At 39.0% G+C, this 18,904-nt stretch overlaps 1 protein-coding gene across 1 annotated transcript in view; it reads left to right on the top strand.

Moving 5' to 3' along the window:
- The window catches only part of POLR3G (RNA polymerase III subunit G), a 45,298-nt gene extending 27,320 nt beyond the window's left edge, over window positions 1–17,978 (top strand). Inside the window, exons 2-8 of the mRNA XM_054031341.1 lie at window positions 217–345; window positions 1,986–2,115; window positions 6,853–6,915; window positions 9,311–9,361; window positions 13,430–13,500; window positions 15,317–15,448; window positions 16,247–17,978. Coding sequence (XP_053887316.1) covers window positions 226–345; window positions 1,986–2,115; window positions 6,853–6,915; window positions 9,311–9,361; window positions 13,430–13,500; window positions 15,317–15,448; window positions 16,247–16,333 — 654 coding nt within the window. The 5' untranslated portion in view covers window positions 217–225 and the 3' untranslated portion in view covers window positions 16,334–17,978. The remainder of the gene's footprint in view (window positions 1–216; window positions 346–1,985; window positions 2,116–6,852; window positions 6,916–9,310; window positions 9,362–13,429; window positions 13,501–15,316; window positions 15,449–16,246) is intronic.
- The last annotated feature ends 926 nt before the right edge of the window (window positions 17,979–18,904 follow it).

Below are 18,904 nucleotides of genomic sequence, written 5' to 3'. Positions count from 1 at the left end.
CAGCCTCACAGTTTTGATTAAAAACGAAAAATGGAGTCTTGAGTCCAGTTTGATTTCTAGACAGAAGTATTTTTTTTCCAAGCTGGAGATCACAATTGGTATGAGTCTTGCAATTTAAAAAATACCTTTTCTTAGTCCTTGACTTTTTTCCATCTTAATTTTGGCTTTATTTTTTGTGATACAACTAGAATCTAATAAAGGGTGTAATATTTTTAGTAACTCCAAATGGCTGGGTCAGGGAAAGGAAGAGGACGTGCTGCATTTACTTTCAACGTCGAGGCTATTGGCTTTGCCAAAGGTGAAACGCTACCTGAAGTAGCATTCAAGCCCCCTCCACCGTTTCCTGTAAGTACAGAAGCTTAATTTTAAGAGCTTGTTGCATGTCTGTGTAATGTACTTCATTTTCATATTCAGGTAGTGAGGTTAAATGTGTGGAAAAATCCTAAACACTATCAATCAGTTTTGAAAGTAACTAGTCCATGTAACCTAGGGTTACCATACGTGCTCTTTTTCCCGGACACGTCCGGCTTTTCGGCAGTCAAACCCCCATCCGGGGGGAATCGCCAAAAAGCCGAACATGTCCAGGAAAATGGCGGCTCTGCTCCTCCCCGACTCTTCGGCTCTGTTTAAGAGCCGGGCTGCCCGAGCCCGAGCGCTATGGGCTTCAGGCAGCCCTCTTGCCTCCGGACCCCAACCGCCGGCCGGGCACTTCCCCTCCCAGGCTCCGGCGGCGCAGGGTCCGGAGGCACGGGGGCTGCCCGAAGCCGGTAGCGGTCGGGCAGCCCGGCTCTTAAACAGAGCCGAAGAGGAGCAGAGCCTCCAGCCGCGGCGGCTCTGCTCCTCCCCGACTCTTCGGAGCCCGGGAGGGGAAGTGCCCGGCTCGGGGCGCAGGGTGCGGAGGCATAGGGGCTGCCCAAAGCCCGAGCGCTACCGGCTTCACGGTTTGCCGGGCAGCCTCCAGACCCTGCGCCTCCCGCTGGGCGCTTCCCATCCCGGGCTCCAGTTGCACTGGGGAAGCGCCGGCCGGGGGCGCAGAGTCTGGGGGCTGCCCGGCAAACCGTGAAGCCGGTAGCGCTGGGGCAGCCCTTTCCCCGTGGCTGGGAGTGGGAGGGAGGAGGGGGCGGAGTTAGGGCGGGGAAGGGGCAGAGTTGGGGGAGGCTAGGGGGGGAAATGGGCGGGGCCAGGGCCTGTGGAGGGTCCTTTTTTTTATTTATTAGATATGGTAACCCTAATGTAACCATGTGCTCCCAGTAATAGAAACCTCAACAGCGGAGACTATGTAGGCAGGATTCAGGTGTTTTACACTGTTGTCTGATGATAGTATAAACAATCTGAGTCTTGTCTATACTACAGCCTTACTGTTCCTGACTATACTACAGGTATTACCAGTGCAGCTGCACTGTGAGAGGAGTACAGATCCCATGTTCTCTAATGTAGACAAGGCCACAGTGGAAAGAGACTTTTTTATTCTTGACAACAGATTTGTTACATTGTATTAGTCTGTCCATGAGGTAACTAACATGATTTTATAAAACCAAAATAATCGGTCCACATTGTTCAGATTAATCATGTTTAGCACAGATCCAACTGTATTTTGGGAAAAGGTATTGCTGAAGTTGTTCTCTGACTTAAGATAGCAGTACAGGGTTCAGAGTAGGTTAAATCAGCCTGAGGCACTGCATTTGGAAGGATGGTGTGGGGTGGGATGGATGATGATTTGCACCTTGCTTCACTAATCTAAAGTCAGTTGAATTAGATTTTTATGTTTTTTAATAGTTAAGAAAATGCTTTAGATACCTGTTTTCTTCCTTTCCTAATAGAGATTAAGTTCTGAACATATTGTCAGAATGCAATACAACATATTTGCAAACTAACATAATACATAATTTCACTCCTCCAAAAGTAGCAGCATTTTTTCTGCGGCTTTTTGTGTTGTTGTATGTAACGGATATTAGCATAATAATGCACCTTAATAATTTACACAGCCAACGGATTTTAAGCCAGTGCCTCTGAAAATGGGAGAGGAAGAGGATTATATGTTGGCCTTAAAGCAAGAATTTAGAGCAAGTATGAAAAAAATGCCCTATTTTATGCAAAAAGAAGATGAAAATCAAGGTTTGTTCTGCATAAATGTAATTTTTAGAACAGCAAAATGTATTTGTGTATGAAAAATGTAATAATTAGCACTTTATATGTTCAAGCTGTAGTACTGACACTGAATAGTGAAAGGGACAATGTCAACTTGAAAATTACATTTTGCGATGAAACTTTTGCACCTAGGAGAGGTACAAACAATGCCTACATTTGCTGTAACTAAAAAGCAGTGTACGTGTTTGGGAGAAGTCTGTTCTTCTCAATTTGTTTTGTTTGTGTATTTCACAATACTGTTTAGTCAGTCAACTTCTTCCTTGCTGAAAATGCCCTTATAATCATTAAGAGTGGAGCACAGAATCCTCTATATAAATATATTTTTAAAAGCCCAGGTTCTAATAAGGACCCTTTAAACTGTAGCCAGATTATTTACAAATATTATATACAAATTAAAAATAATCAGTTAAAGGTTACTCTATCACAGCCCAAATTAGTCAGTGTTCCTTTATAATCTTCACAACATCCCTGAAAGATAGGTAGGTATGATAAGTAGTATTACAGATGGGAAAGCTGAGAAGGAGAGAGGTGAAGAGATTTACCAATGCTTGAATCAGTGGTGGAGGTGGAATTAGAAATCAGGAATTCCTGACTGCCAGCCCTATGCTTGTTTCAGCTAGACCATAGTATCTGTCCCCCTTTTTTTAATCCTTTATAAAACTGCAATTTAATTTTGAAAATATTTGTTGTCTTCCTCAATGTTGGCTGACATATTGTATTTGACATCCAATACATATGTTTTATCTTTTCAGTAGTTTGTTGATTAGTGTTGTTTAAATCAAAGCTTCCAAGTCTTTGTTTGAAAATTGCATTGGGGAAAACAAAGGACCCAAGTACCTCCCAGCTTCACTGCAGGAGTATCAAAAATCTAGCAATCACAGAAGGCTCTCATTATTCAATCTTTTTTGTCAATTCCACCATCTTCCTATGAGCCTAGCCTGACTACCAGGTATGGTAAATGGTGTTGGCTGGGGACTTTGAGTGGGTAATTTCTGTGTTCCTTAATCAGACCGAAGGTCCATTTAGTTTAGTATCCTGTGTCTGATGGAGGCCAGCACCAGATATTACAGACAAAGCTGTAAGAATCCTGCAATAGCAGATGATCTAATCTGTTTCTCCTTACAGAAGTTAGACCCATCAGCACACCTGACCCTGATTATCAAATACACAGTCATTAAGTAGTTAACTGGTGAAAGGAGTATTTTGTTCCCTTTTTGTTTTCTTGGATTAAAATGATCAAATGCTCTTATGAAATGCTTTAAGATGCAAAAGAAAGATATGGGAGAGGATATTGCATCTTGGCAATATCACTCATGGATAATATTTTTAGTATGACTTTTTTATTTTTTGTAATGTTAATATACATTTGAGCCTGTGGGAGCTTAATTTTAATTCTTGTTTATTTGGGATATGGTGGGAAATGATGTGTGGGAACTGGGGTAACATCCATCACCTGAACTGAGAAGATATCACTTAAACACAAGTGTATTCTCTTGCCTGCAACTTATCGTTACCATCAGTCATGCTGAAAAATATTGTCCATCCTGCTTTCTCCTGAATTTAGTACATGCATATTAAAATGAATGATAACTTTTGAAACATTTTAATTAGCCATAAGATGGGTGCCTTTACAAACTATGAAGGCCTGGTCTACAGCTAAAACTTAGGTCAACCTAAGTAGGTCGCTCAGGGGTATGAAAAATAGTAGTTAAGCCAACACAAACCCCATTAACCTACCTACCACCTCTTGCGGAGGTGGATTTACTACACTAATGGAAAAAACCCTTCCATCACTGTAGTAAGTGTCTACGCTACAGTGGCATAAGAGCAGCTGTGCTGCTGGGTTTGGATTTGCCCAGTAACTTTGGTTGGTTAAGATCAGTCATTGGTGCACACAGATTTTACTGCATATGTTAGCCAGGGTGGATAAAAATCAATGGTGTTTTTTTGTTTTTTTTTAAATAAAAAAAATCAGATTATTTAAATTTAAATCTGATTTTTTTGATAAAGTGCTTTTTGAGGAAAAAACCTATCTAAAAATAGTTTTAATTAAGATACATTATAGCTAAAGATATCTCATCGTGGAATAGGGATTATACATTCTAATTCTGTAGTATGAGACAATATATTCACGTAATGTTGAAGAAAAGTTTTCTAAATGAGTTCCAATAGTTCATGGATTAGGGACCCAATCTTATGGGGTTCCACAGGATTCTGTATAGATTTAGGTTAATCTTTCTATCTACCCAATGGGACTCAGTCTAGAAGATATCATCACAGCTGCTTAGTTTTGCAATTCTCAAACTGTGGATTTGTGTCTCCAGAGGTAACATGCTTGTTAACAGCAAAAATGTTTTAAAATAAATAAATACTATATAGAGGTGAGAAATAACAGATCTCAGCTCTGTTGTCCTTCTGCAAAATTGTGTACACAGAGTCAATCCTTTACCCCTCTCTAAAAGTGAAAAGTTTCAGAAAGTTCAATGAATATACAATTGTTGGGGGCGGAATAGATCTGGACAAGGAGAAGAAGTCTGGAGATAAATGTGAGAAGCAAGGGACATATGCTTGTGTTGTTCAAATATTATATGTTTGCTGTTGAAAAAAAAAATCCAGAATACTTAATGTTGTTTTAGTGAAATAAAACAATTTAAATGTCTGCCTGGTGATGTTCTCCTCCTAATACAGCATGGCAAGAAAATCCTCCAAATATTAACGATTAACTTGTTGAATTGGAGATAGTTCACCTCCCAATGACTTCATAAATATCTGTTTCTTTGATAAATGAAATAACCAAACAATCATTCATTTTCTGATATAGCTGTAAAACGAATCTGAAAAGTTTTCAAAATAAATCGCTGTTTAAAAATGTAAAGTGTGTACCTCCTAAAAATGAAACCTATATCTATCTGAGTTGTGAAAAATATGTATTAAGGTTATAACAACCAACAAGAATGCACTTTTATGTAGAAAACCATGATTAAATCGAGTCTTCCTGACTAGTGATTTAAATCAAATCCACCCTGATGTTAGCAGTTGCAATAATGTTCTTCCATAATGAACTTCACCTTGAAATCAAAGCCACTGGTTTTTCCTCTCCTGACATTGACAGTTCATACAAATACCACCCAACATCAATTACTTTAGGTACCCCTTGAGCCCCATCATTTTAAACAAGAGCTTTTGTTCCACTATATTTCTTAGCTCTTGTGCTTGCATTTGCCCTGGTAACAGACTGGAAGCCCAAATGATGGGGAGTCATATATGTACAGACACTCCCCGGGTTATGCAAGACCCGATTTATGCAAATTCGCACTTACAGAAAAAGTTATAAGCCAGAAATAGGATTTTCGAGTTGTGGAAATTTTTGCGTAACGTACGGGTATACGTTTCCGACTTTCGCAAAATTCTAGTTACGCAAGGCTTTCCGGAACGGAATGATTGCATAAGTCGGGGGGCATCTGTAATTGATTTAGAGTTGCATGTACTGTTACCTTTCCACCTCCCACATCCTAATTTATCTCATTATTTACTCTATGTCTTGTGTAAATCTTAGCCTCTGAGCTCTCTGGGGTGGTTTGTTAGTACAGTGCCTAGGATACAGGGGGCCTCATCCCTTTTGGGGATCATTAGGCATTACTGCAATAGAAATTAATAATTTTGTATTGAATGGGTATTTATTTTTTGTTTGGAGGCAGTATGGTTTATAGTACTAAAGAAGGACTAACAGTCAAGAATGCCGAAGTTCCAGTCCCAGGTTGTTTTTTACTGAGGGATGGCTTGTCTATCTGGGAAGGTTTTTCATTTTAATCTAAGGTGTAGATTTAAAATGATATAACTCTTCATGTAGACACTCTTATTTCAATATGAGTGCATTTTTTCAGTTAAGTTTATGTTGCTTGGGAAAGGGATTAAGCCATCCCGGAAAAAAGCCACATACCAGAATAAGACTTTGTCTGCACTAGACAGGGTTCATAGTATAAATATACCAGCAAACCTTCTTAATGGAAGAATAATTTAGATATAGCTTATACCAATTCCCTGAATAAAATAAGCTATACTGGCAAAAGGATTTTTTTTGCTAGTATAACTGTGTTGACAGTAGAGCTTTTGCCAACGTAGCATACCTGTATACTAGATCAGTATGAATGGTAAAACTTTTCCATGCAGGCGAGGTCTAACTGACTAAATCCTCATCTACGCTGAGGCCTGGTCTATACAAGGAAATTAGGTAAGTATTCAGGGGTGTGAAAAATCCACACCCTTGAGTGATCCTGTTAAACCGACCTAACCCCCAGTGTAGATAGCGCTAGGTTGATGGGAGAATTCTCCCGCTGACTTAGCTACTGTCTCTCGGGAAGGTGGATTACGTATACCGATGGGAGAACCCTCCCATCAGTGTAGGTAGCATCTTCACTGATGCACTACCGTGGCGCAGTTGTGCTGCTGAAAAGTGTAGACAAGTTTAAGTGTAGTCAAGTCTTTATGCATGTTAGTAGTCCCATTGATTTCAAGGGAACTGCTCATAGTAGTACAGTTAAACATGTTCATCATCTGCACAATGGAAAGTGCATCTGCATAAAAAGAAGGGGTGTGTGTATATTTGGGTCAAGAGAAGCATATAATACTGTGTTTGGATTGCCTTGGTTAATAGCATGTAAATGAAATAGAATTCAATAACTGCACGTTTTTCTTGTTCTCTAGGAATTGAAAAATATAGTAAAAAGTACCTGCAGATGAGAAAAGAATCCATGGAATGGACCCCAGGTAATAATGTAAATTACAACAGTGAAATTCTGCGTGGATCTTGAATAATCTGCGGTTTTCTTAAATGCCCAGTGTGACCAGAGTCCCAGGGGAGCCAACTGAGGTCACTCAATTAAGGTGAACTGCAAAGAATGGGGCAGGCAATCCCCAAAGCTGATGGATATTCCAATACTTGGATTTATCAAGCCAGCACAAAACAGCTTCTGTAATACCTCACTGGTTACCCAGAAGCCCCAACAACACAGTTCCCTTGAAGTAATCCAGCCTTAGGCCTCCACCCAGACACGAAAGTCAAATATGATGAAGATTACTGAAAATCTTATTCATCATAAAAAAGTTCTACCAATCCCAAAGGATCGGACACATTACCTCCCAAGTTAATGAATATTCCAGATCTTACCCAAATACACGCTTGCAACAATTCTTATTAACTAAACTACAATTTATCTTAAAAGAAAAGGGAGAGCATTGGTTAAAAGATCAGTATACAAACAGACCACGAGTCAATCTTGAGATTCAGATTCATAGCAGAGATGGTGAGCTTTCTGGATGCAAAGAGTTCTTTCAGAAATAGTTCATAGTCCAATGTTTATATTCAGGGTGGTCCAGTTAGGACTGGGATCTCAGTTCTTATGGCTCAGGCTTCCCCTGCATGAAGCCTCAAGCAGATCTGAGATAAAAAGGATTGGGACCCAAACATCTTTATACAGTTTCAGGCTTTCTTGTGACAGCGTGTAGTCCTTTGGTGAACAATAGGAACTCACGTGGACTATGAAGTGGACCCATTTCCTAAGCATCACTGGTAATTATTACAGATTAACATAAGGCAATTGCCTGTTTTTTCCACCATTCACAGATGATTTGCTATATGTTTCAAAGAGAAATGAATACAGTGATATCCTATGTTTACAGTTCATTTAAATGTTAAGATGTTCTTTTGATCTCTGAATTAACAGATTACAGCATAGACAGGGACTGTTTGATTACATTGTTGATCTCTCTACCAATATATATGTAAAAACACAAACATTATCTATCTATATGTTTTTACGGGTTGAATTTGAGTCATTTATCCTGCAGGATGCTTAACGCTTTCTGGTCATGCATCACACCCCCAACGCAAGATTGATGTGGAAGGGAGCTAATTAGAACTCCTGGATACACCTCAAGGATCTCCCAACCTTGACAAGGCATCAGCCACAAGATTCTCTTTCCTTTTATATGAATTATGTCCATATCAAACTCTTGCAAGGCCAAACTCCAATGGAGTAACCTAGAATTGGTTCCTGTTGCTTTGTGTAACCACACCAAGGGAAAATGATCACTGAACATGGTAAACTTCTTGTTATACAAAGAGGGTCTGAGTTGCCTTACTGCCCACACAGTTGCATAGCATAGCATAGTGTTGTTCAGTGGGTGCAAGTTTTTTGCTTAGATATGCAATGGGGTGCCTTTTACCCCCTTCCCTCTCCTACATCAACACAGCTCCCAACCCCCTCTGTAAGCACAATTCTTCAAAGGTTTTTCTGTCAAAATCTTCATCTGATCCTGGCTCACTCATTGTAACTGATTTTTAACCCTTAAACTCTCCAATATCAAAATTACTTTTTGATCCAAAAACCCAATTAAGGTGTGGTAATGTGTATCCAAGCCAGACTAGGCTCCCCTGGGACTCCAGTCACAGTGGCAAACTGAGGTCATTCAATTAGAGTGAACTGCAAAGAATAGTCATGTGTCACACTCAGTTTCTCAATTTTAAAACCATGCCAGTCAAATGACACTTGCAACCTTTTTAAATTGTGTATTCCTTATGGAGTCATAGACATATGTTTTACCACTGCAAACTTGATAAACCTGTGTTTGAGCTGCCTGAAAAAATAAATCTGATTTTTTCATCCTTCATTTGCAACTCAGTGTCTCAGACTTACATCACATTTTCCTCAAAATATTCAAGCTTGAGCTGAGGATTAACATGAGAAATTTAATCAATGAAAATTTGTGGTATCAGTGACCTGAAGATTTAGGATTTGGAATGGAAAGGTCAGCTCAGCTTTATCTATATAGCTTCACTACTGCTAATTATTACATGTAAATTAAAGGTTATTAGATTCACTTATGTCTGAACTTCAGTTGCTTCTTCGGGGAAGAAACTCTTTTTTGTTATATGGGTCTGATTCTGTAAATCTTTACAATACAAAACTTCAAGTACACAGGTAGTGTGTTGACTTCAGTGGGACTAGTTGCATACCAAAAATTTTAGCCTGTTTGCAGTATCAGAGTCTATATTAATACTGCACTAAGCACAATAGGACCCCACCCCTCCTTGGGTCCTTTGGGCACTAATGTAATACAAATAAATAATAGTTCCTATATATTAAAATTATTTCTTATGCAGATTGGAGAAGACTCCCAAGAGAGATGAAGCCAAGGAAAAAGACCAAAAAAGGTAGCTGATGTAGTTTTAAGGAGCATTCACAGTACCTAGCAATTAGGTGTGAGAGAGACTATTGTTAGAGCTGGTTGAAAATAAATCAGTGGTAATCATTTCTGAAACAATTTGACTAGGGTTGTTTTTTTTTTTTTTTTTGGTAATTTTTTTTTTAAACATTATTTGACTGGTCTATTTATTGTTTTATAGGATGCTTTCAGAACTATCAAAAATTAAATTTTGATATTTTAAGAAAATAATAGTGAACTTATTGGAGCTGGTGTATCTGTATTTCCTGCTTTTCATACCAATATGTCTTTGAATGCTGATGGGGTAGCACTGAGTGATTTAAAAAATACTTGTATTCTTTTGCTGTTGCTTTCAGAAATTTGCAAACCTCTTTAACCACTGTTTTCCCATATTCCATGATTTGTTTTCCTGGTTGTGATTTGGTTGGCTCTTCTGTTTATTTTAGTTTTTGTAAGTGATTTAATGTAACTTCTGGTTTTCCCCATTTTTCCTTTTTTGTTTATTTTCAGCTCTCTTTGACAGAATTGTGAATCAGATCCTTCAACAGCAGTTAGAGCTGGTATTGGTTGCTCTTAAAGAAAAAGGAGTTTAATTTTCACTATAAAATGTATTTATTTTTCAGTGTTCCCCAGTAAGCATGACCATTATTCTGTTTTTCTCTAGAGAACTATTGTTTTGTTGACATAAAGCAACCCTTTGACTGGTACCTAGATGTCTGTTATGTATAATTATTTACTTTCATTACCTCTTGTCCAAGTCTTTAGTGTGTCATCTTTCAGTTCAAGGATAAAATAGAGCACAGAAGCGTGAATGTGCAGTAGCCATGGAGACTGGTTCATCTGGAAGCTTTGTTCCTTTTAAGAGCCGCATTGAGAAGCATGGTACTAAAAGTAGAGTGCAAGCATTCTACTGGAAATTAAATTCTTATTGTCAAGATTGTCAAAGAAGAATAACCAGTATATAGCTGTTGTTCAACTTTGAGCCAGTAATTAGCTCTCCCATATCCTAAGAAAATCAGCTGCTGATTTGTTCCTTTGCTGGAGTGACATTAAATGATGACCATAAACATAGGCTCAAAGTCACTGCCTATTAAGACATATTTTTATTCATTTGATCTCACACCAAAAGTGACCATTTTTCTCTTTAATAGCAACAACAAAATCAGTTGAACAGTTTAACTTATGTAAGCATAAAAAAGATACAGATTCCTTTAAAAAAAAAGAAAGTTTAAACCGCACCCAAGTTAATATAGAATCCTTTCAGAAAACATACACTGCGGAGGTTTGTAGAAAGGTGGCCACTAACACATTAGTACGTTACATCATCTTGGCATATTCGAGAACAATATAATCTAGATCAGTGGTTCTCAAACTTTAGCAGGACCCCCATTTTGATTTAAATTTTTTCGCAGACCGACAAGCTGGCTTCTAATTTTCCCTGGGGATGCTCAGCCCCTGCTCTGCACCAGGCCCTGCCCCCACTCCACCGCTTTCCCAAGGCCCCACCCCTACCCCTCCTCTTCCACGCCTCTTTTCGCCCCTCCCCCGAGCACGCCAGTCCCCGCTCCCCCTCCCAGCTCCTTCTGCACGCCGCTGAACAGCTGTTCCGTGGTGTGCAAGAGGCACTAGGAGGGAGAGGAAGGAGTTGATCAGTGAGGGTGAAGGCCCCAGACATGACTCACAGACTCCTGTTTGAGAACCACTGACTAGATAACACATTATAATCAAGTCAAATGTGTATGTTTTTAGAGGAGGGTGGTAGTTTTGGGTTGTTTGTTTTTCCCCTCTTAGTGCAAGTCAGTTTTTCTATCTTGGAATCCAACCCAACTTGCTTCGCCCATTCTAACTATATATGTTGCTGGGAGTGATTTTACTTTTGGATAATGACATTGCCATGATTAAAGGGCTAGTTGCACCTCTGTTCCTTTTCTGGTCTCTGAGAGCACCCTGTCATGTTTTAGGCTTCAGGCTTTTATCTCCCAGGGGTGGAATTCTGCAGTTCTGCCCCTCTGAGACCCTGCCCTTTGCTACAGCATGATGTGTTTCAACCATGCGTACTCAGCAGGTGCAACTGTGTTTGTCATCTTTGGTTCCGCCCTTAGAGAAACTGACCAGGTGTATGTAGTGACCAGTCACCTTAGAACCAACGTATTATTTATTTTAACAGAAAGAACAAAGCATTTAGAGAAAAAGGATTGTAAGATAATAGTTTTACATGCCAAAAACCCTGCCATCCTGTGATGGTGACCTAGGCAGGCCTAACTGCTTCAGGCCCCCCAACGAGTGTCTATGTGTCCTCCAGGTTCTCCTGAACAAATCTTCTCCCCCTTCTCTCCCTCCTTCCTCCCCCCAAAAAACCAACAACTGTCTCCTGAGAGTTTCTTTTTAAACTGCTATAGTCCTTTAGATCTTGTGGCTTCCCAGGCCTTTTCGTTAGTGACATTGTTTTTTAACAGCCCTCAAATGTTTTTGTAGAAGTAGCTTATCTTAAGCCCTTCCTTATAGCCCTCTATAAAACTAAACCAGTATATTCAGAAACAAGCATCCTCATAATCATGTAAACATACAGTTCATAAATTATTACATAGCAGCTCCACTTGCATCAAAGATGTACTGTGCTGGATTGTTAGAGATATGCTAAAAATAATATTTCCTTGTTGCCACAGTATCCCTATCTAGATAAAATATTCATGTGAACATCAACACTGTCAACAACAAATGCTTCCTACATAACAGAATCTATATCTTTCTGTCAATCTTTAGTCTTTTCTCAAAAGCTAGTCCAGATAAAACAAGATCAGGTTGTGTTCCAGTGTACTTGAAAAACTACACAGCCTCCAACATTTTATATAAGTTTCCTATCCTCATCGTTCAATAAGTGAAGAGTAAGTCTTGTAATTCTAGGGAGGTTATGTTGCATTCTTCTTACAAGAAAAAGAGGCTGAATCCCTACTACAAGTGCAAATCTCTGCTCCTTTTCTACTATAGCTCTATGACTGCCATCTTTGTAATTTTGCAGTTTGGCTGTTGTAGGTTATCACGTAAAGAGGAATTAATGCTATATCCCCATTTGAGAAATCCTTGTCTAGTGGATAAAGCAGAGGACATGAGATCTAAAGATCTGTGTTCTATTCTTGGCTTTTCCATTGACATGCTAATTATTTTTGGATAGTCACATGGGACTTGACATTTTTGAAAATTGGGACCTAAAGTACTCGGTGTCTACATTTTGTCATTCCAAAAATGGAACTGCCTCTTAGGATTCATTATTTTACAGTTATACTGTAGGCAAGACCCTTCCATAGCCTGGTTTAAAACAAAGTCCACGTATCTACGTAGAATTAAATGCTCACTCCTTTGTGGGGTTTGGTTTTATTAACAAAGAAAGAAATAAAGTAAAGGTCATCTCAAGCCTTTTCTACAGGTTTGGCCTAGGATTTATATGTCAAGATTGCTTAGCCCACACCCTAGGTTATTTCTCCCTAAAGAGAGACATCTACTTCACTTATATCCATGTAATAAGCAACCTGGAGTCAGCAGAAGCTACTTAGCCCTTTCTCAGCTGGATCAACAGCTGTTAAGATGGCAGGATGTTTGAAGGTGAGGACTACCAGTCTGCTACAAACACCTACTATGATCTTGAAGCTACGTATGCTGAACAAGAATTAAAATGATATTTGGGGGTTTCTAATATATTTAAGATGATGGAAAATGACAATCATACATATTTTCTTCTGTATGTTCTTAACCAGCTTTGAATATATGTTTGAAAATTATTTGACTGAAGCTTAATATCATAATTTGGACAAAGGCCTATTCAAAGTTGAGCTTCAGATCTGCCCTAATTATGGAAAAGTGCAATATTTACATAAATTGGGCTATTGCAATTCAGTGCAGGGTAAAGGATTTGCAACTGTAAATCAAGGATATAGCACAGACATTACATTAATTTGCCATGAGAGATGTTAACAGTGCTGTAATCTCTAACAGTCAGTAATGTGTATTTTCTATGTAGGAATTAAGAAGGTACATTAGGTAACTTATTATTTTACTTCAGCAGGTGGAAAAACGAAAAAGGCAAAAGTTGCCATACCCAAAAGTAATGTGGATGTGTTGAAAAAAATTGAGGTAAGACCTACTTGATGCAAAAGATGCAGTTTCTCTGTATAGCCTCTGTTGTTCAATACAGGCTTACTCTTGAGGGAACTCTGCACCAAAAAATTAAAAATGCTGTGCACAATATTTTAAAATTCTGCATGTTTTATTTGTCAAAACACTCTGGTTTCAATTATTTAGGTAATTTATTTAAACTACACTACAGTGGATGGAGATTGGGAGTGGAGAGCATTGGAGGAAATCCCCAAGCCCCTTGCCTAATAGTAATGTAGTTAGGTTTGATCTTTTATTTCTAGTTATTAGTCAACAAATATATGCAGCCATATGCTCAGTGTTACATCATAGGCAAGTGAAGCTGGGGAATCAAACTCACAATTTATATTGATTTCTGATCATCTCCAGAAAGGTCAGTAGTAAACAGTTCATGGAGCAAATTTTGATAGGAAATTTTTTCAGTTCAAAATTTAGACCAGTTCTAATCACTGAAGTACCATAAGCATTTATAAGCCATATTGTCCTTTACACCACTCTGGCAATGTAAAGGAGCCTTAAAACTTTTACACCTCTTTTATACTCCTGGGGGAATTCACAGGACAATGGCAACAATTCACTAAGCAGGCAGGCTGCTACATTCCGCTCTGCCTGAGTGGAAAGAGCCTGCCCCATGCCTACCTCCTCAGAAACACGCCACGCCGAGCATGCCGCAATAGCGAGCACGAGGGACAGTGTGCCACTCTCTCACACGCATTACTGGCCAGACCCTGCTGCCCTCACAGCGGTGATTTACGTCTCTACAGGCTGCTCCAGGTGCCTGAACTGACCTGCCCGCACTGCTGGGGAGAGGTGTGTGACTGCTCTTTTGGCTTCCCTTTGCTTCCTCATCAGAAGTCACTTTTCCCGCAGGGAAGCAAAGAAATCTGCGGGGGACATAAATTCTGTGCGTGTGCAGTGACACAGAATTCCCCCAAGGAGTAAAGCTGCAGGAAGAGAATTCAATAGCTGTTACATCATCCTACATTGGGTGGGACATCTCACACTTTAGCCATTTCTCTGGCCTTGCCTTGCTGACACATGACTGTATGGTGTCTGAAGAGATGGGAAGAGGATTGTCTTTGTCACCAAACTCTGTGGTGATTCCCCTCTATACACTGCTGCTTTTTCACCCTTTGAACAAGATGTCTGGCTGTTCATTCTCACTGGGAGGGGATGTGGCTTAATTGAACAAAAGGGTTTTCTGAAGAGGCAACAAGAGAACTTGGTTGAAGTGCCTCCCCCAAAGGGAAGGAGAGGTCTATCAGTGCCCTCTCATCCTACCAATGTTGCAAACAAACCAATATGGTGAGTTGAGAAGAGAAGGAGTGTGGAGGGGACACAATAGCTGGGCAATTGGGAGGAAATTTTGACCATAATTTTGGAAGTATGTGTTGCGCACAATGGTATTAAGAGGTTGAGAGGCAGAGTTGCCATGTGTGTCTTTGTCTGATTTAGTACATAAGCACATTGGAGCAGATGTTATGTGGTGTTTTGTCTTATAAAGCACCATGTGTGCTTGCACAAATAATTACCACTTTACCCTATGATAATGGGGAAGGGAACTCAGCACTGGAGTACTGCACCAAATGTGCTAAAAACATAATGGCTAGTATTTGGTCTAATAAGCCCTAGGAAAATCCTGGCACTTAGTTAAGCAACACGATTGCCTGTTATTTCTACACCATTGTTTGGTTAGTTGCCTTATTATTAGTTACAACAAAACTAAACTCTGCATTTTGATAGCATGGAGGATATGTTGTTGCTAGATTCCTTAACATGTTCTAACTTGTGACAGGAGTTGGAAAAGAAAGGTGATGAAGAAAAATCTGATGAGGAAAAGGAGAAAGAAAAAGACAAAGAGGGTGGTGAAGAAGAAGAAGAAGCAGCAAATGAACAAGAAGAATATGATGAAGAGGAACATGAAGAGGTACAGGTTCCTTTTCCAGCTCTAACAAAACAGACCCTATTTGTTAGAAGTAAATATGATGATAGGAATGATGACTGAAACCAAGTGTACCAACAAAGTTGTTAGCAGTTCTGCATTAGAGGAAAAGTTGGTATGAGAGAGACACTATTATGTGGACAAGCTGCACATTATGCTGCTCAGTGCTGTGATTGATTTTAATAGGTTCTGTTAAATATGTTAGTATCACCAAAATATTGCAAAATCTTGTTTCAGCAGTTAGGAGTGAGTCCTGTCACTAACTGTGGATGTCATTATTTATCTGTATCACTGATAAAGTGCCGCAAGTTTATAGTGATACTTTTACAAAGACCTAAGACAGTTTTTCGTAACATGCTTTCAAACTATATGTCTTAGTTCCCCAATGTTATGGTGGCTGTTGGCATCTGAAAACAGAAGATTTTTTTTTTTTTAAATAATAAAACAACCTCCAGATTGTATCTCAGGCTGCATTGGAGTGTGACCCAAATGGCTCATTGCCTTAGGTAACTGTAGCGCCTCCAGGAAAGAAAGTGTTAGAGGCACCATGGGTGTGTCCATATATAGACAAACTTTAAACATCCCAAAATGTAAGTCTTTTCCTCTCTCATCAAACTAGGAAAGGAGGATGTAGCCCTGCATATTCTTCTTTCAAAATCATACTGTATTCTCCTGATTAGCATTATGAGGCAATGTGCCTCGTTTAATAATGGTGCATTTAATTGTCTCATCTACATCAGTAGTAACTTAAAGTATTTTGATCTATAATGTATTTTCATTTAGGAAAACGACTACATTGCTTCATATTTTGAAGATGGTGATGACTTCGGTGCTGGCAGTGACGACAATATGGATGAAGCAACCTATTAGTTATTTGTATTAGATTGTGTCGTACCCTGGCCTTCTAATACATCCACTAAATCATTTGGACCTAGTTGTAGGTGGGCTGAGCACCTGCAACTCTTGATGCGGCTACTTGGAGTTGGAGCGCTGAGTTCACCCTCAGATGAAAGGGCATTTCTTTTCTGATTTATTTAATGGGGTTGAAAAATGGGAGACCTCGCTGCCATATTCTGTTCTTCCCAAATGCTTTGGAGACAGATATTTATCACTGCAAGGTTCTCTAGAACTCCCCGATACGGAGTACTATATATGCCTTTGTATTGCCTCTGCTGCACTGGAAAAGAATATGCATTTTGACTGAATTGTGCCTAAGCATTTGCACTTCTCCATTCTATGCATGAGTGGAATCAAATCCTGTTCCAGATTTGAAGTCATACTTCAGAGGATACTGAAGTCAGTAGCAAAACTTGTATTGACTTAAGTGAACCAGGATTTGGTCCTTTCTGAACACAAGCTGTTCCTACTTAGCTGCTGACTTTCTAAAGGAATTTATTATAATTTCTGTAATCAGGGGATTGAAATATAACTGAACAGTGAGCACTTTCATGAACAAAGTAGCCTCAAAGTACTTTGTTACTGTGGACTAACAAGGTAAGGAGATAATTTTGAAAGGCTCTTGCGTTCTAATCAACAGACTTTCATAATTCAGCACTTTGACCAATAGGGAGCATCTTTCAAATCAGGGCTTGCTGGGTGTAAGGAGACTTAATAAATGAGATTAGATTATGTTTTATGAATTACTTTTTGCTGGAAGTGAGGTCTAGGGCTAATTAGTAGTTTCATTTAGAGAGGGTTTGTCGCTGAGGTTTGAGCAAGGGTGTGGGAAACCAGGAAATCCTGATATCTAGGTTTGGCTCATCTCTGTGGCCTTGGACAAGTCCCTTAACATCTCTGCATCAGTTTCCCCAGCTGTTAAATGGGGGGAAAATACTACTTGCTACCTCATAGTACTGTTGAGAGTCGATGTTTGTTAAAATACTAGTTATGTAAATGTGAAATATTGTTTTTATTTAATTTACTTCCCAACACAGCCAAAAAATCAGACAGTAAAAGAAAGGTACATATAATAGAAGAGTAATATGCTATGGTAAACTGTAAAGGTGGTGAAAACAATGAATTTTATAAATATTCTATATTTGAGGATGAATATGTTGCGACTCTAATCTTTCCATTACAGTAATCCTAGGAGTTATTTGTAACAATAGTTGGTAGGTACAACATTTTCAAATGTATCACTAATATTTTTGTGTTCCTAAGCAACTTAAAATTAGTCTCATTTTTTAAAAACTGTTTTGTTTTGCTTAAATTCACTCAAAATGAATAGAAAGCACTGGATCCTAAAATCTCAGCATCAGCTGAAACTGTCACTTTACCTCAGTGCTAACTCTGTAACAATAGAGAGATAAAATCCAGAAAAGCTATTTATCTATACTAATGGTTGTGTAATTTAGGGCATGGCTGTATTTTTCCCGTGTTAATTAAAATGCTCTGATTAACAAAATGTGAAACAATTCCAAAGGATGAGGCAACTAAATCCAATGCAGAGCACACCTCAAATGTATATTTTAACTTGATTATTTTTAAATGTTAAATTGCTATGTAGGAAGATATAGCAAAACAATGTATAACAACTTATTTCTGTATTATTAAATACTATGCTGTATTGCAACAGAAATTTACTCTGGTCATTAATTGGGACTTTATGTTGAAGTTAATTTTCTTATAACTAATAATGAAGAGTTGAGGACTAAAGTTGTGGGTTTTAAAAAATGTTATAGTATGGTCTGCATTTATGCAAATAGGCTGCCTCTATATGGCCATGGTCTGTCCAGTTATTTCTCTACCCATCCTTGCATGTGGGATCCTGCACCAACTCAGGAAGAGAGAAGCTGAGCAGATGCCATAATAAAGTCACCATCTTTGGAACACTCCAGAAGTTCTGCAGCTGATCCTAATAAACTAGAGAAATACAACTTAGATGGAGCTACTATAATGTGGGTGCATATCTAGGTGAAAAACTGTTCCCAGAGAATAATGATCAGTGGTTCACAATCAAGCTGGAAGGGCATATTGAGTAGGGTCCCACAGGGATCACTTCTGGGTTTGGTTCTGTTCAAGATCTTCATCAGTGATTTAGATAATGGCATAGAGAGTACACTTAAAGTTTGCAGATACCACCAAGCTGGGAGGGGTTGCAAGTGCTTTGGAGGATAGGATTAAAATTCAAAATGATCTTGAGAAACGGTCTGAAGTAGAGAGGATGAAATTCAATAAAGACAAATGCAAAATACTCTTCTTACAAAGGAACAATCAGTTATACACATACAAAATGGGAAATGACTGCCTGGGAAGTAGTACTGCACAAAAGGATCTCGCGGTCAGAGTGGATCACAACCTGACTATGGGTGAACAGTGTAACACAGTAGTGTGACCAGAGAGCAAGTCTGAAAAATCGGGACAGGGGGTGGGGGGTAATAGCCCATATTAAAAAAAGCCCCTATAGAATTGGGACATCTGGCCACCCTAAACACAGTTGTA

Source organism: Malaclemys terrapin, chromosome 6 (assembly GCF_027887155.1).
Source record: "Malaclemys terrapin pileata isolate rMalTer1 chromosome 6, rMalTer1.hap1, whole genome shotgun sequence".
Taxonomy (NCBI): Eukaryota; Metazoa; Chordata; order Testudines; family Emydidae; genus Malaclemys; species Malaclemys terrapin.
The sequence above is the reverse complement of the archived record's forward strand: the minus strand, read 5'-3'. Positions and strand labels throughout refer to the sequence as shown.